Source organism: Pseudoliparis swirei, chromosome 22 (genome assembly GCF_029220125.1).
Source record: "Pseudoliparis swirei isolate HS2019 ecotype Mariana Trench chromosome 22, NWPU_hadal_v1, whole genome shotgun sequence".
Taxonomy (NCBI): Eukaryota; Metazoa; Chordata; class Actinopteri; order Perciformes; family Liparidae; genus Pseudoliparis; species Pseudoliparis swirei.
This window is the reverse complement of record NC_079409.1, coordinates 15,499,727-15,518,787: the sequence shown is the minus strand read 5'-3', so window position 1 is coordinate 15,518,787 and position 19,061 is coordinate 15,499,727. Positions and strand designations below refer to the sequence as shown.

At 43.8% G+C, this 19,061-nt stretch overlaps 1 protein-coding gene across 1 annotated transcript in view; it reads right to left on the bottom strand.

The window, feature by feature from the left end:
* The window catches only part of erfl3 (Ets2 repressor factor like 3), a 46,815-nt gene extending 43,781 nt beyond the window's left edge, over positions 1-3,034 (bottom strand). The window contains exon 1 of the mRNA XM_056445066.1: positions 2,406-3,034. Within this exon, the coding sequence (XP_056301041.1) occupies positions 2,406-2,427 (22 nt within the window). The 5' untranslated portion in view covers positions 2,428-3,034. The remainder of the gene's footprint in view (positions 1-2,405) is intronic.
* Positions 3,035-19,061: the final 16,027 nt, after the last annotated feature.

Below are 19,061 nucleotides of genomic sequence, written 5' to 3'. Positions count from 1 at the left end.
TCCCAGCTGTGCCCCAAACTACATCAGACACTAACAAGGACCAGGTAAGAAAACATGATTAAATGTAAAGAAAATAAAACGATTACATCAAATCACAAAGCCAACAACAATCGGCAACAGCAGATGCAGCTATAGCCCCGCCACTTCCGGCTTCATCAAATCAATTCTCTCTCTCAGCAGAAGTCCAATCAGGTCTCCAGACTAATGAAGTGAGTGTGGAAAACAGAAGTGCACGGGAAGTGTCCGGTGATGGAGAGAAATGAGGTAAGCTGCATTCAGAGGCAGCTTACCGTATGGGACGTAATCCGACATCATCAAACAGACCAGGAAGAGATGATTACATTCTTTATTCTGGCATTGTTATACGCTTCTGCCTTCAAGAAATATATAAACTCTAAATTATGAGATCTAAACAAGTTAAAGGTTAGAACTCGTGTCCTAATTGCAACTGCAGGAGATCAGAGCGATCAGGGCGGCTCCACGGATCAACCAGTTCCATAAAAGGTGCCGTTATAAAACCGGATCTGTCGTTAGATAATGAGTTTCAGACAGAGTTTCTATGTTTACCAACTGGTGCTGACAAGATTAATCAATTAGATATTCACCAGGGAATTCTTCCAATTTCATCATTTATTTATTTTTCAATTTGAAAGGATCAGAAAATAAATGATATATTATTATTATATATATAATATATTTTGACTAGTGATGAATAGTTATTTTCCCAAGCAAAAACTGCCGGTTCTAGTTTTTAAAATGTGTCATCGTCTTAAATTAAAGTATACTGTGGATAATTATTATCCAGTATATTTTAGGATTTAAAACTGTCACTTTAGGGTGAAGGACATTTTCAGGAGGATTTTTGATTGTATTCTGACTTATAACAAACCAAACAAATATTCAATAAAGTAGTCCGAAATTGTTTTTTCAGCACTAATCATTATAAATTGATTGCGAAATCCATTAATACAAAAACAAATGTCAAGACTCAAAGTCCCTATCCATAAAGTAAAATGGTAAATAAGACCAGTTAATGTTATTTATCTTTACTCAATAGAAGGCAAACACAACCAACCTACTACACAAACACACCGACCGCGTACATCAAACCAGTAACCGAAGCACAATCAATTTTTATTATCCTCCCTGAAGGGTTTAAGCTATCTGCTGCCACACAAATGCTGAGTTCCTTGTAATAAAGGGCTACTTGTGGTGGGACGTGGTGTGATGTCATGGCAGCCTCCTTGGGGCTGCTGCAAGGAGTGTGTGTGTGTGTGTGTGTGTGTGTGTGTGTGTGTGTGTGTGTGTGTGTGTGTGTGTAGGAATGTGGAGGGTTAAGGGGCTGAGGCTGGGTGCAGCGGGAGTCAGGAGGGGACAGGGTGGGGGAAGGGAGGGGAACATCCCAAGTGGGTCCCACACAGTTTGTCAGTCACGAGCAAAGGAAAAAAAAAATCAACTATGTATATTTTGTTTTACACCGGCCGGTGGATTTCACACCAATGTCATACACTTTCAGATGTCATCCACTGGTTCTCCTGAGATTAAAACAAAGTCCAATTAACTTATACCAATCCAGTATTTACAGTTAGTTCTGAAACTAATCCAGTATTTATAGTTAGTTCTGAAACTAAAAGAAAGGTTAAAAGAAAGGTTCATGTCAGGCAGTGTGTTTACTGACACCCAGAACGGATAACTGGCACAAATGATCAAACTCCCACTTCCTCCTTTTGAAAAAAGAAAGCATCGGCTTCATGAGAAGAGAGTAAGAACAAACGTATGCAAGCATTTCAGGAATTAGACAGGAAGACGCAGACCTCAGCTGACTACTGGAACCCCCCCCCCCCCCCCACCGGCTCTCACTTCAATATGCTGACAGGCCAAGTACCTGACAAATGTTTGCCAAGTAACTGGGTGAATATCCTCTCCCTGCGTGTCTACCTGGCCAGACCCAATCACCTCAACGCCACCAGGAGAGGAAGAGTCTCAGTAACTTATCAACACGTCCCTCTCTCTCTCTTTCTCTCTCACTCTAGGATTTCCAGTCCGTTCTCTCCGAGGTGGCGGATGGTGAAATGAAGGTTGTCAAGTGTGTCACGGAGGATGTGGCCGTAACAACTCTACAGTAGTTTAACCACTTCCTCCTGAGCGGGAGTACAGTACTGAACACGCACCAGGTGTCCGTGTCTCTTATCTAACGTACGGACCGTGGCGCTGATCCGAGAACAGCCAAGAATAAGATCAACAGGTTTTGTGATTGGAAGCGCGCGACGATAAACTCCGCGGCGTGTTCGTGAATCAGCGACTCGGTTCCTGTGAGCTCCGCCGACGGGGACGCGACCGCAGCGAGCAAACGAGACACACAATGGTGGCTACACATTCGCAGCGAGAGTCTCGCAATAACTTACCATTGTCTCCAGGTGTTTTCATGTCTTCCTGCGTGTCGCGTCGCTCGACAGCCGGCGGATGAAAGTTCACTGAACGGGATGAATTCCACAAAAGTTGCTTGTGGAAAAGAAGTAGAGAAAAAAAAAAAGTCAGTCTCTCTGCCTCTTCCTCTTCCTCCCCCCTCTGGTTCCCGAGCTGGAAAACTAGGTGAGGAAGATGCGCTGAAAACTTTTTGTAGCGGCTCTTTCTCTCTCTCTCTTCCCGGGTCCGTCTCCCCGGCTCTCTGCCGACCGAGTGGCTTTGCTCCCCCCCCCCCCCCCCCCCCGTCCGCGCGCCCGAGACCTCGCTGCTGGCCCCCGCTTCTTCGTCCCGTAACTACCAGCGTTGAATTCTGCTCAAGCAGCGGCAGCGTCGCGGAAAACGACCGACCGCCCCGACTCGACCCACAGCCGAAAAGCCTTTTTCTTTTTCTTCCTTCTTTCTTTTAAACAAGTTATTTCGCTAGCTCTCCGCTCGCTGTTTACACCTTCTCAACCGCATCCTCGTCGCCGTTTGACATCTCTTCGCCGCAAAGCTTTGTTCTTTGACAGAAATTAACGTTAAAGAGGAACCTCTCTTTCTTTACGGACTTTTTTTAAGTCCTCCACTCTCGCACCGTTCACTGCTGCTCTCTCCTCCCCCCGTGCGTCTCTCCGTCCTCCGGGTGTCGTGTTTCGCTCGCTCTCTTCTGATCGGGGCCCGCCCACACTGACGGGGTGTGGGGGGAGGAGGAGGAGGAGGAGGGGGGGGGCTAACTTGGCGAGGCACGCCCACTCACCACGAGCCGGGGCCTGGGCTGGCGTCATTGCAGCACGCGGCGTTGCTTGGAGACCGCCACAGCGCGCTGCCGTGGTGACGTCACATCCGAATCCTGCGATTCGAGAGAGGCGCGATAGCGGCTCGGCTCACGGTGTCCATCTGCGTCAGTCGGGGGTTACGGCTCTAATTAGGCCCTTTCATATCAGGATAATTACACTTATTACATTGGCAAATTAAATATGAAAGCCTCAGTGATTAAATCTGAAAATATGAAATGCAAGAATTATACTAAAAACAAGTTATGCATTCAGGATATTAAATCCACCTCCCCTCAAAAGTACATGTTGTTACTTGTGTGTTCTTCACTGTGCGTTAATGTGTGTTGCTGTGAATCTAAAAAGCTGTTTTCACATGCATCCGCTCAAAGGAAAGCATTTGGAGGCAATCATGGCATCACAACCAATTTGGAAGCCAATCATGGTCCAATATGCAAAGGCTGTTGAACTGAATTCAAGATCTATATTTAAAACACAGAGCGGGTAACATCTGTTGCCGGTCTCTTTAGCGACAACCGCCTATTTAGGCCAGAGACAGAAAATTGTGATGGACATTTTTCACCTTTTTTTATGGTGGGACATTTTATAGAACAACATATTAAGTAATACAAAAATAAAGTATACAGGTGGATCAATAATGAAAATAAGAATGTGTTCCAACTTTACTATGGTCTAAGTTTGGATTCACTGTTGTAAGTTGATATTTGGACCCAGTTGTGAGCACACATCTCCAAACTTGAAGGCCACAGGTGTATAACCACACATATACACACCTTTCTGTGCTTTTCCCTGTTCCTACCAACTTGTAGATTGGGCTTTGTCAATATTGTCTTTCAATACGCTCGTGCCAATAAAGCCTCTTTGAATTTGCCTGTGTTCAAGAAAACAAGAATAATACTCATCTTATTTTGCCCCACTTGGCACTTTTATGATATAATATATATTTGTTTTAAAGTACTGTTGTCTGGTTGTTGTTTCCGATAAGTATGTTTAAATTATGTCTTGTTTATTGTTTTATTATTTTATTGTTTTATTATATGTCTATAGGTAATGTTATGCACCTTTCAACTCGTCAAATGTGCAACGTACTTGAACCGTAATTGGAACTATAGGAAACAAGAATAAGCCTTTTTTTAAACTTTCTTTTAAAACATTTGGAAGATGGACATTCTTTATTTCAAGAAATTGTATCAAGAGACAATAATTTCACATCATTTTACAATTGTAATTGAGTGAAACTCTAATATGGAGAATTAAAAAAAATCTGATGTCAAATTCACAGAAAAACAACGAAAAAAAACACAAAATATTGTGGTTGATTTGAATATGAACCTGCATCCTGTTTGCCAGTTTCTCATGTCACTAACTCATTTTTCCTCTTTCTTCAAAGGTGCAGCCAACTGTATCATGGACTTTAACTTGCAAACACACACACACACACACACACACAGACAAACATGTACACTAACCAGACTGTTCTTTAGCACGTGTGCATGTCTACATCGTGACATGCTTTCATGTGTTATGTAACTTTCACTTGATCAGAAGTTCAGCATGACTGGTTTGATGGAGCGGTGTCATGCCCGGACACGTTTCCTGTCACCTTGAACACCCGGACGTCTGCTTCCTTGTGATGTTCTTCTGATAGGAGGCGTACACGTGTTATCGATACGTGCGGCCTCTATGAGGCCTCAATGGGAGGTGAAGAGAATCTCCTCTTTTGCCTTCTCGTACATTGGCACCTGGTGCAGTGGATGCTTCGTGTGTGTTTTTATTTTTGTTATAACCCTGTTGGGACATCAGCGATGCACACCGCCGCCTTGTCAACAGGATAAGAGAGCAGTTGTAAAACTAAGTAAACAAAGTCCTCTGACAGCAGCGGCGTCCCAGCACGGTGATTTACAAACAGGATTTCTCCTCCCTGCGCTGGCCATTCTCTGACAGGCTCAGGAAACGTGCTCTGCTCCGCCTGATAAGAGACTGGACCCAGAGAGAAGAACCAAATGGGATGCTGAACCTTCAGTCAGGGAAACAGCTATCCTGTCTTCTTCTTCTTCAAAGCAGGAAACCCACTGCACACACCTGACGTGGGAACCAGATGCACTATTCCCCTCTTTCTCTGTGTGTTGCTGTGGCATGCATCCCCCGTAGACCTGTACGCCCCCCATTTTCTGATTTCCCTGTTTCCGGTTGAGGTGAAGAGCTCTTCAGCGTCCCCCGAGTGAGAGACGAGAGGACAAGACAAACAGCTAAGAGAGAGAGGGGGGGAAAGTGATGATGGGATTAAGTGCCGGGTGGACAAGCGCGGCGTCTCCTCTCTGATATTTGATGTGTGTGTTTATAATGTTGCCTCTGCCTCGTGTGTGAGCTCCATTGTTACTCAAGCAGGAGATGACATTTACAGACAAATCGACAGCACAGTACATTCTGAACACTGATGAACACAGTGCTTCACTCAGCACCCTCCCTCTGTCCTCCTCCTCCTCCTCCCTCACTCTGTCTGTTTATCCACCTCTCCTGTTTTCTCTCCCTCGTTCCCTCTTTACTTTGCTGCTACTCCGGCTGTTTTCCGTCCAGTCGTCTTTTACCACTCATCCATCCATACGTCCGTCCACCTTCCGTCACTCTCACACCTCTTCTCTTCCTCCTCCCGCTCCATCCTCTGCCACCTCTCCATGCCTGCCTCTCTTTGCCTGCCTCGCACTCGTTTTCTCTCCTCGGGTCATTATTATATTGAGCTACACGCTCAGGAGTTGAAGGTGTGAGAACATTGTCAGTGTTATTTCCCATTTTAATCTATTTTGGCCACAACAAAAAATATTTCTGTTTATAAAACTATAAAGAAATGTTTGCGAATACAACATCTAATTGGAATTTAGCAATCACATTGAAAACGTTTTTCAATATAAAAAGGCCAATGCAGAAGACACAATCCATTACAGGATAGTACTCTGTTGTTGTTGTTGTTGTTTTAGTTTATTGTCTAACAGACAACACTTTTGCAGTGTGTTTGCTTTCAGTCGTGTTTAGAGCAGTACGTAGTGCTCCCGGGGGCAGAGACCTTTGTTGAATGTGAATGTGAATGTCCTCTTTCTACTAACTCTTTACCACAGGTAGACACCTTTACATATTTTGTAAAAAGTTGCATCTTTGAAAATATTTACTCTTTGTGTACATGCCTGATCATAATGATCAGGATGTGTTTGATATTTGATATTTTGTTCTGCAGAGTAAGAAAAGATACATTTCACTTACTTTATCACATTTCTTTTAAAAAAAGAAAAGAAAAAAAGGGTCTCATGCATTATGCCGTTAAATTAGACCCAGCTGGATCTTGGCGAGTGAACTTGATGATGTGTTTGACAATTAGAGTGTATCACAGAAGAGCCTTGTCCTATTGGTTCCACATCATCTGTAACTCCCTCTATCTCCCATCCCGCCCTTTTTCATCCCCTCCGTGCTTTATGTGACTCTGTCCGTTCCTAATCAGAGTGACAGACAGACGCTCCGCAGAGAAAGACAGAGAGAATGAAAGGAGAGCGGAGATTTTGTCACTGGGCTGTTTGTGTGTATGTGGCCATTTGCAGTAGGGTGGGTGTGAGCATCTCCTGGTATCTCCTCTATAGATTGAAAGCCTTACCCACCCCCCATCCTCTTTACTCTTTATCACATGTGAAGTGATAGATGAGTTATCCCAACGAGGAATGGACGATGAGAATGAGATCAACTAAGATAATGTATGGTGGCTCAAGAAGGTCAAAAACTCTATAAACTGTTTTATCCAGTGGTGCAACTGCAGAGCATCATCCACTCAGCACTGACACTCACACTCCGGTTTCTCCTGGTCTGGGCCTCTACAACACAGATGGCTCGACTCATTGTAATTACCGTGGACAATGGGTGTGGTAGCCCACTAACCAGTGCCACCACAGGCAGTGCGCACACATACACACACACACACACACAAAAACAATGCATATTCCCGCAGAACCCGATTTCATCAACCAGTGGAAGCCAGGCAGGATTATATTTCCTGGACGGGGCGTTAAACAACCAACAGAGGTGTAATATGTACATAGGGTATGTGATGATTCATGCCACTGGTGACAAACAGACACACACACTCACACGCACACACAAACTCTTTCACTCTCTCTTTATCTGGCTTTTTTTTCATTCACCTATTCTTCGTAAGTGCTCCTATTATCTTTGACTTTCAGCAAGGGATCTTACATAATCAACCTCAGTTGGATAAAACGCATGCAAATCAACAGCTTTAATTATTCAGGTGGAGAACCTGGACGGAGGAGAAAAAACCGTTTCACTTCTTGTCTGAGAGGGAAGGGAGAAGGGAAGAAGGGTGCCTGGACTAAAAGGCGTGTAGGGTGAGAGGAGAGCAGGCCGGATGAAAGAAAAAGCCGGCAGCTGAGGGGACAACAAGTGCAGCAGGGTGGCCGTTAATGCCTCCCCCCTTCACACAACACACACACACACACACACACACACACAGACCCATGCATGCACGCGCACACGCTCTCACCCTCCATCCTCACGCTTTTCGAAACAGAGAAAGCAAAAAAAAGACAGAGAGGGAGAGAGGAAAAGAGAGCAAAGCTGTGTAAGGGTTGGGAGAAAGAGAGAGAAAGAGAGGAGGGGAATAAGAGAGTCAATGGGTCCTTTGTCATCAAAGAACTTGTTTATTTTCAAGCTTGCCGGTCCAACCGTCGCGAAACACAGCCAGATATCACTCCCTCTGTCTCTCTCAATCACTTTTCTGACCTCCTTAGGTCATAAAGGTTCACAGTTTGGACACTTCTCGAATTACAGTGAAACAATTTGCAATGTCAATCAATATGTTCTTCTCATAGGACAAGAATTTGAAAAAAACTCCAACTGTCAAGTTGAGACCCGAGGCCTTTACACAGTTATCCTCTGTCCACATTCTCCCTCCCTCCCTCCCTGCCTCCCTGCCTCCCTGCCTGCCTCTCTTCCCCAGCTGGTATTCGCACATGAGTAATGGGATTACCACAGCGAGTGGTGAGGGTGGTGCAGGAGCGGAAGGAAGGGTGTGGGGAGGGTGACGTTGGAGGACAAGTGAGACGGAGGAAGAGGGGGATCAACAGGAAGGCCGAGGTGGCAACAATATTTCCACCTGGAAGAAGTAGAAGACCACACGTTTGGGGAATGGCTCGGTGATAAATTCGGACCAACACACACCATACAGATACACACTTCCGACTACTTCATGATACATTTGCACACTGATTTCTCGGATTCAGGGCCACTTACAAAAAAGCCATCATGACTTACTATTTTCATTCTCGAGGCCCTAGACAGAAAAACCGCACTCTCTTTTTGTTGGATTACCATGGCAATGAGGGAGCTATTCAAGAACAAAAAGCTCCTTTTGCGGTGGGTAAAGTATGGAAAAAGCAAGCGGCCAGTGCCCATATGAAAGCGGGCGGTGGGAGTTGGAAAGAGAGGGTAATGTGAGAGCGGCTGGAAGGCACAGAGAATGTGTGTTATATTAAACCAATGTCTGGCAGCGTGTCAAGCCTGTAATATATACAGAGAGCGAGGGGAGAGGCAAGGGGAACAAGAGCAAAGGAAGGGAGATCAGTTAATTTAGCTGCGGGGACGTGACATTGATGGACGGGGGCCGCGGGGGAGGACCGAGGGGAGGGAAAGGAAGAATGTAACCTGTTCAGATGAGGGGGAGACAGACGAACGTGAGCGAGGCAGGATGGGTGTTGAGGAAGGTGCAAGTGTCAGGGTGGAGAGAGAGAGAGAGAGATATGCCTGGCCGTGTGACAGTAGCTATATTGAGCACATTGTGTGTGTTGACACTGTCTCCTGTATCTCACGGAGGAACAAACTCTTCCTATTGGCACAGTGCAGAGCTTCCTCTTCCCCTCTCCGATCCTCAGTGACCAAAGGGCACGCTCTCTTCCTCCCATCCATCCCACGCTGTTTTGCTTCCTTATCTTCATTCATTCTCACGTCTCACCAACGACGTCCGTCTTACTATCACCTTCTTCCACTCAGTGCAGTTGATTTGGACTCACTGCGCAAGTGGATTGACAAATAACTTTTTTTAGCCCCGTTTTTAAGGCGACTACGCTGGATCACATGACCTGTAGCTGGGTAAATGAGAGGGGCCGCTTATGTTAACAAACCCCATTAAGTTATCATCACCTGACTGCAGCTCTCCTCGGCTCTACGGAGCTCTATAGCAACTTTCAGATCCCTGTTCTGGTTCACTGTCACCAGCCTCATCACCATTGTTTCGTTTTCAGTGAGAATAGCGTGTAAAACAGACAATCCCCTCCATGCTCAGCACCAAACCACATACAAAGTTAGAAAATAGTTGGGGAACATAGTGGAGCATTTAACATCTAAAGAGACAGTTGGTGGACACCAAACCAGAGCTAAAAGTAGATTAAATATTCATTAGGTTATCCAAATAACTGCTAATGTTGCTCTATTTCAAAACAATTATATATTCAGGTGATTATACCACCCAGAAAACATACTTATTAAAAGGATATTCCATTTCTGCTTAAATGCAAAACAATGTTCTCATCAGTCATCTATTAAGAGAACATTATTTTCCACGTTCAGCTTAAAACGTGTTATGAATCTTCTGCTTTTCTTTTTTCTGTATCATTGTAACTTCGTCACGGATCGAGTGAGGCAAGAGCTCATGCACAGAGGAACAAGTAAGGACTCCAGGTAAGAAACAGAAAAGCTCTCTTTTACTTGGCAAACAGGTTCAAGTCACTCATTAAGACAGGCACAAGAAGATTAAGGAGACAACGGAAAGACAGGCACAATGAATAGGGGGGAGAACAGGTGTACGGCATGAGACAATAACGAGACAAGAGTGGCTGAGGGCAGGTGAAGGGAATGAAACAATCAAGACACACAAGGTATACGCACAGGTGGAAACAATCAGGTACAGGGCAGACAATCACAGGGACAGGAAGTGCAGGGAAACAGAGGACACGAGAGACAGGGACTTCAAAATAAGACAGGAAACTAGACACAAAAACTCCGGATCATGTGAGGTTCTGGGACAGGGATGTCGTATGTGTACAGATTGTAAAGCCCTCTGAGGCAAATTTGTAATTTGTGATAATGGGCTGAAAAAAAAACTGAATTGAATTGAATTAAATGATAAACTTGAAATCTTGGATTGAACAAGCACTTTGAAGACAATTTGTTATGGGCACTTTTCACTGTTTGCTGACATGTTATGAACATAAAATTCACCAACAGATTAATTGATAGTGAAAATAAATCATTATTAGCCTCCCTGTTACAGGGATGGTGGCAGCATGGCAACGTACAGCACATTGTAAATGTTGAACTGACGAGTTGGAAAATCGGTTCATTTGTGAAATGGAAGTCTGACCCGATGGTGACGCAAGTCAGAAATACATAGTTTCAACTTTAAATCTGCTCAGCAAATGTTATGCCAGTTTTTCATCCGTTTCAAAGTCACAAACACAATGATTAGATTGCAACAATAGCGGAAACATTTGACAAGATTAAAGGAATAAAATAAAGAAGAATACAATGTATTGAAATTCCTCACCTTTCATCACAAATATTCCTGACTATGGCCCCGCTCTTGTGTTTGTGTGTGCGAGGCAAGCACTGTGTGTGTGGGAGAGGTCAGATCCAGTAACAGCCTCTACTTCTCTGTCATCGTCAAATTAGTCATCCTCCCAGAGTGAGTGACCCAAGTCTGGGTCTCTTGAAAACCTTCAAGAAGACGGCGAGTCTTATTGCAGACTCACCCTCGCCCCATGTTGGATCACCCAAAGGTGGCCACAAGCCACCGAATGCACGCACCGATACCACACGGCTCATCAAATACAGATAATATTCCTGGACAGATGCCCCTGACGCCACATTGGGGGGTGGGATGCAACAGCAGATGACGTTCAGCGCTACATTAATTTGTTTTACCCCCAAGTGACGTTTGGAAAACAAAATTTTAACAAAAACAAGTAATACTAGGCCATCACGCACACACAGACACAGACACACACACACACAGCTTTTTCCACCAGAGTACGATATATAATCTGTCTTCTTGGACGTAACTCACCCCCCCCCCCCCCCCATATCATCATCATCATCATCATCAGCAGCAGCTGGGCGTGGAGACAGCAGGCCTGTAGGTGGTTCAACTATGTGTCATACATTACATGCCAGTGCAGGGGAGGGCTGACACAGAGCATGTGTTACACTTGCTCAGTTGGATGTGCTCTGCCCTCGCACAGGCACCACTGTGGGTGGCATAGCTATGTGTCATAATCACCACCATCCTTTGCTTTGTCGGATTTCTCCTCATATGTGCGTGGCTCGTGTGATTGTTTTTGCATCGCCACACTGGAGGTCCCTTTGTGGGGGTGGGGGGGGGCGCAGTGGGCTCATTCTGTGTGGGAGCCGCTGTTGTACAGTGGGACTGATTCATTTTTTCTTGACCTGTGTGTGCATTTGTGTTTCGTGGCAGTTTAAGGACTCGTGTTTTACATCCAGCAAGTCCTCCACTAAACTTCGTTCTGCACGAGTTGTGTGTATGGTGTGTACATTCCAGAGAGCTCGGTACAGAAAATAGAAAATAGAATAATTGACATTTCATTTGGGCCAAAGAAAAAAATCAACTCATGGTCACCAACTTTTTCCAGGGCTTTCAGCTGTATCTCATGGTCTTCCTCACCGGATGGAGAGGACATCATCAAGGACTAGATAACGGCGTATAGATCCATAGAACATGTTTGGGTCAAACTACTGTTTCCAAGAACAAGAAGGAACCTTCTTAAACAATCTGTCAGGTACGAGGCTCACGATTGACTTTCCTTGTTTTTGTGTGGCTGGGGGGGCATGTACATTAACTTAGTGACCCGGGTATCACGTCTCATGTGTAGCATTCAATGTCAACCTTGCAGTACTGAGAGAGCCTCCACATATTTGCTTGCTTGTCTTTATCTGAGAACAGTCGAGCAGAGTACCTCCAGATTTGTTTCCTCTCGGTTAAACACACAACACATCAAGAACTTCATCAAACACCGTTTGGATTTTCCGCTTGTTTGGGCTTCTGCTTGAGCTAGCCTCCTTAAAATTGTTAGCCATGACTAAGTTGAGTGACCAAAGAGCTTGACCAATCATCACATAATATAAAGATGTATGAACAATATGTACAACCGAAATGGATATAGCTTTATACAAAAGATCTCACAAACGCGTATAATACTGTTGTCCATGCTAATAGCGTATCTATATGTATATAATTATTCTAGTCTGAAATACCTCAACAAATAATAAATAAATGTAATTTAAATTTCACATTATCATTCCCAGTTCCCAGATGATGAATTTTAAAATTGTCGATGTTACTGTGAACTTTCCCGTAGAACCACCAAGTCCAATATTTTGTTTTGCCTAAACACCTGCAAAACTAATGACGCTGTTCCATCAGTCTCAGATGTACTTTGGGGTTAGTTATAATAAGAAAACGTTAGCATGCTAACACACTAAACTAGAACGGTCACTCGGTAGAGCGCATACCTTCGCATATCACAAGATTGGGCATTGAATTATGAACATCTTGGCATTAGTTGCATGCCAATTGGATTAAAATTGGCCGCGCTATGGTAAAAAGAAGATGTTGACCTTTTCATGACCTTGACCTTGACCTTTGACCCGATCGATCCCAACATCTAATCAATGGTCCCCGGATAATAACCAATCATCCCACCAAATTTCATGTGATTCGGTTTAATACTTTTTTAGTTATGCGAGTAACACGCATACAAATAAATAAATAAACTAGAACGGGCACTCGGTAGAGCGCATACCGTCGCATACCACAAGATTGGGCATTGAATTATGAACATTTTGGCATTAGTTGCATGTCAATTGGATATAAATTGACCGTGCTATGGTAAAAAGAAGATTTTGACCTTTTCATGACCTTGACCTTTGACCCGATCGATCCCAAAATCTAATCAAATGGTCCCCGGATAATAACCAATCATCCCACCAAATTTCATGCGATTCGGTTTAATACTCTTTTAGTTATGCGAGTAACACGCATACAAATAAATAAATAAATAAATACATAAATAAATACATGACGATCAAAACATAACCTTCCGCATTTTCAATGCGAAGGTAATAAATACACAGCAATCAAAACATAACCTTCCGCATTTTCAATGCGAAGGTAACTAAATGTGTGAACGTGGTAAATATACCTGCTGAACACCAGGATGTTGGAACTGTCATTGCGAGTCTGCTGGCATGTTCCCGTTAGCGTTGAACTCAAAGCTCCATTGTGCATGTAGAATATCAACTGGAGGATATGAGGGCTGAGCTGACAACCAGGCCTGTGGGCACCATGACGGCTGTGGGGTGAGGCACCGCGGAGGGGTGCAGTTGTGGCTCGCATGCTGGTTTTATCCAAACACAAAACATGCACCATGTATTATCACCATACAGTAATACACCGGGAGCAAATATCTGGCTATCCAAGAACTAACAATGAAAAAATATCAAGGAGCTGTAAACAAAAGGCACTTCCCACTCCCTGCTCCGCCTCCTGACCTGCTCCTGCACTGCCTCAAGGATGACGGCGAAGTCAAAATATCCTAAAAGATTCATGTGTGCAGCTGGTTGAAGTCCTATCGGTCAACACTATATGGTTGGAAACAGAAATGTAATTGTTAACTGGACATAAAACATACGGATCCAACATGTGACTCCCAGTGAGTCACAGTAACACTCAGGTCTACAAACAAGTGTTTCATCGTTGAGGGTGAAAGTTCACTCTTGACAGAAGCTCATTTTCAGGAGATGTGTGCATCTTGTCAACAGGTGCAGTTATAGTTTTAGCTTTTCTTTATCCAAACAGTTGCATTGTCCACTTTGGATCCCAAATAGATGTGTAGGTCAACCTGGTTATTGTTTAGGAGATTTAAATCAGTGGAGAAAATAAAAATCCTCATCTGTAAGACATTGGGAGAGAGAGGAGGCGTGAGCATTATGGAGGGTTTCTCTGGGCGGTGGGAGCGATGTGACATCATTCAGGGGGCTGATGGCATCCCTGCTGTGTCCACTGTTGCTGTTTCCATGAGTGTGTGTGTGTTTTTGTATATGTGTGTGTGATGTTCACATCTCTATAAAACCAAAGAAAGATGAAGGAATGGAGGAGGCTAATGCTTTAAATGTCTGTCACATCCTTATCGCTCTCAAAGCGCTGTGATGTTAATTTCCTTGGAGTGTCGCCATCCTGCTTTCATTCATGCATTTTATTGACATGATGAAGGAACCACAGAAACCATAACAGGAGGAGGATAAAATGACAGGAATATGTACAACATATTTTACTAAATTGTAAACACCTCATTGGAATTGAATGAAGAGCATACAATGAACACAACGAGAAGTCATCAGACCTAAACCTATACGGGACGTTGGCTTCAGACACTTGTTTCTTTTTTTTCCGTATCATAAAAATTCTAATTTCTCTCATCCCCAACTGGTCATATCCCAACACTGTGTTAACGCGCTGGTGAACCACGCCATGTGGGTTGAAATGACTCTTTGTCAAGTAAAAGTGAAATTTAACATGAACACAAAGACACCACCATGTCGTGTGTCCTTGACCCCTCCCATCTGTCCTAAGGGGACTTTCTGCTCTCCATACTCACTCTGAGCTTTAATATTGCCACCTGGAAATGTGTCCCTTGCATTTAGCTGAGAATCAGGAGCTACAGTAACACATGTTTACATGTGAATGTACACACACGTGTAGTTTGGAACAACAATAACGTAGAATTTTAAGATTGGCGCGGTTCGATTAATGGACATCGGCCCTGGTCCGATTTGGCAGACTTGTTGCTGTAACTTTAACCGCACGCACACGCACATACACGCACACACACACACACACGCACACACACACGCACACACACGCACACACACACACACATGCACACACACACACACACCACACCACACACACACACACACACACACACACACACACTCACACACACACACACACACACACACACACACACACACACACACACACACACACACACACACACACACACACACACACACACACACACCACACACACACACACACACACACACACACACACACACACACACACACACACACACAACACACACACACACACACATTCACACACACGCATGCACACACACACACATACACACTGCTGTTCAGGGTGGGAAACTAGATCTGTCTAGTGCCACTTCACCGCTGGCACTGTCTCTTACTGGCACCAATAACACACACACGCACACACACCCCAACACACACACACACACACACACACTGGCAGCGTTCCTGGTTGAACTGACAGCTGGCGCTTTGGCGTCCCGTACCACAAAGTGAGGCCTTACTCGTAGCCAACTCCACCTTCACCGGGGTACCTGTGCGTTGCTCCGGTGGTAACCGACTCCTCAGCTCACCAGATACGCTGCTCTCCAGTTACCCGCTTTATGCCGTCGTGTGTTTTTACGGTCACGGTAAGAGTGATTCATTTAGTGCTCTGACAATGGCAGGCAGAACGTTATGGTCCCCATCAGGCCCACAGAACGTAATTTGCATCCTCCTCTAATAACTACCTGGTGATGGAATGACATTTGGACTCGGTTACATAGCAACAACACTTTATTTAACGACGGCGTGTGTGATTATCTCATTTTGGAACGAACAATAACAATAACAAATGTTTGAAGAGTACAATACATCTGATCTAGAAGAAATCATCAACATGAGTCAAGGTATATGCACTGTAGCTCTGTAAGAAATATAGTGAGTGGATGTTGAGTTAAAGATTTTAAGGAACTCTATTGGCAGAAATAGAATAAAGAAAAACAAAATCTGCTAAAACAGAATACCCTCCTCAGAGTTGCCCAATTTCCCAGAATCTGATCTTCTATGGCAGAGATCATTATACAATAGTTTTTCTTTATTCACTCAACTACAAATAAGAACAGCTGACAGACATGTAGCTCAACCTGAGAACAATCCGAAACACTACACCTTTAACAATTGACTGTTTCCATTAAAGCTTAACCTGATAGTCGATACAACAGGCGGCGGCACATTGAGGGATCATTTCTATTTCTGCACTTAAAATCTTCCATGAGTAAAAGTACAGAGGTATTTACAACTAAATGTTCTTCAAGTCACAAATGAAATGTGCAGAACACGATCACCCTTCGAGTGATGCATTCATTCATTATTAATACCGATGCATTCATGCATTATTATTTTGTAGTTGCATTGAGCTGAGATCGAAAGAATGTGAACTGTTACAGTTTTTGTCCGTTGCTTGAACACTATACACACATGCTTAAACCAAAGTAACATAACTTGAAGTTGTTGTGCTTTGCACTTTAGTTGCAATTCTGTTACACACTTGCTCCTAGACACTACACACTATTTCATACATAAGACACTTAGTTCAAAAATGAAATCTCAGGGTACCATTGGGAAAACACCTCTATTCAAAATACAACACACATTGGTTAATTGAAAAGACATAGACACACACCTGAAAACACTTACTTACAAAACTGAACACCAATCAGCCAGCTACAAAAAATGTTGTTACAGAGAATCTTGGACATGGATGGAGCGCACATCCTGGGCAGCGAGGGAAACATCACATTGTGTGCTGCCATGAGTCTTCGAGGGCTACTGCACCATCATGCCAAACGGGTCAACCCATAATCACATTTATAGATGCACTTCATGATGCGGTTGTACAGGATGGACCAGAGCAGCCCAGGTTTGTTGTTGTCTGGGATAATGTTAGTTTCCATCGGGCTGCTCTGGTCCAGAACTGGTTCACCAACCATGATCAATTTGAAGTTCTGTACTTTTACTCGCCATTTCTAAATCCTATAGAAATTCTTTTCCGCTTGGAGATGGCGTAGAGTGACCGCCAACCACATGCCTCTTCTGCAGGCAATGGAACTGAGGTCAATCCAGGGATGATATTTCCCCGATGCTTAGCGAGAGAAGACATTGCTTGTGATGTTGATGAGATCCTGTGGCCAGACCCCAACAGACGGCAGGATCCATAAGCCCAATTCACAATTGTGTTTTTCTGTGTTTACAGTTGTGTATTGTTTGTTTTATTTTTGATTTAACTAAATGTACTGTACTGTAAAATATACTAATGTAATGATTTTAATTCAGCATTTCATTTTTGTGATTGTTGTGAAAATACGCCCTCTATGGGACTGAATAGAAACATTGAAAACAAAAGACTGCAGTTTTACTAGTGTGTTGCTGCTGATCTGAAAGTGTATTCATATGATGCAAGTGGGCATCATTTTGTCATCAGAGTGACATTTTGACAAAGGATTGTTAGGTTTTGATAGCAGAGTGTCAATTTGACATAGATGTGAATGGTTTATTTCCCAGTGTGGTGTCTTCTTTGCTTGTGTGTAGAGTTTTGACACAATGAGCCAAATTTAGCAAAACGTGTGTAGGCAATAGGCAAAAACTGTAAATAAATGTAATGGAGCAAAAAGTACAATATTTCTTTCGGAAATGTAACTGATAAAAAGTCTAAAGTAACATGACATCTAAGTTAAGTATAAGTAGTTGAAATGTGTGCTGAAGTGGTGAATCTACTGAGTTACCACAGCGCTTATGAGCAAATGACCGTTTTGGGAAAGCAGAAATATTACATATCGATGTGACAACACGGCAACACAGATCTACCCGAGTCACCCTGGTGATAGGATCACATGCTCACCACCGTGACTCAACTTGGAGGTGGGTGTCTGAAAGCTGTCACACGTACACACTCCAGCATCCTACCTAATCATCCACCTACTGAGCCACACAGCAGGGGGAGGGCCGGGGGGGAGGAAGAGCGAGACAAACTGAAGAGGAGAGGCAGTTAACAAGAGATGGAGGAGGAGGAGGAGGAGGAGGAGGAGGAGGAGAAAACAAAACAGCCAAGCAGAGAAACAAACACTTCTGGATCAGAGGAGAATGCGACACATATGCAATGCTGTTTGTCAATTAGCAGATGTCTCCTGACTCAGCTGAGAGAAAATACACGCAGGGACAGATGAAGAGGATCTGACTCTTCTTCTCCCCCCACCAACAAGTCTGCTAAGTGAGAACTTGTCTGCAGGTGTGGGGACACGGGGAGAGGCTTCACAGCCCTCGTCTGCATGAGCTCGCCCCAAAGTGTCTATAATCTGGGAATTCATAGCAGCTCCTGAACACATCATATTTCAGTTTGGGTAAGCAACAAGGAAAACACTGACGCTGGGTCAAAACAACCCATCGTCTGAGATATTGGATTAATAGTCTTCTACCCATCGGTAAAGTTAATCCAGTGTGGAGTCGTCGCTGTATTGACCCATGTTGGGTCACCTTCGACCCATGTGTGTTTTAGTGTGCAGTTTGTTAGTTTAACCGTTTCCATCAGAGATTTTGCTTCTTTGATGCTGAGTGTAGATTAGAATATACAGGGACAAGAAGTGCCATGGAGATAGCTTTAAAGCCTTTTATTAAATAGCTGTAAAGCCTTTTATTAATTGATCACAACAACATGGAAGGCAGTGATGCAAATAGGAAAAGGGGGTTGCTGTTTCAAACGCCTGATTAAAACCTGTATTGTTAATTATAGATTATGGAATGAGCTCCCTGACATCAGGACAGCACAAAGTCTCTACATCTTCTGCCGGAAACTGAAAACACATCTAAACACATATTAGCACTTCAGTGGCACTGAAATG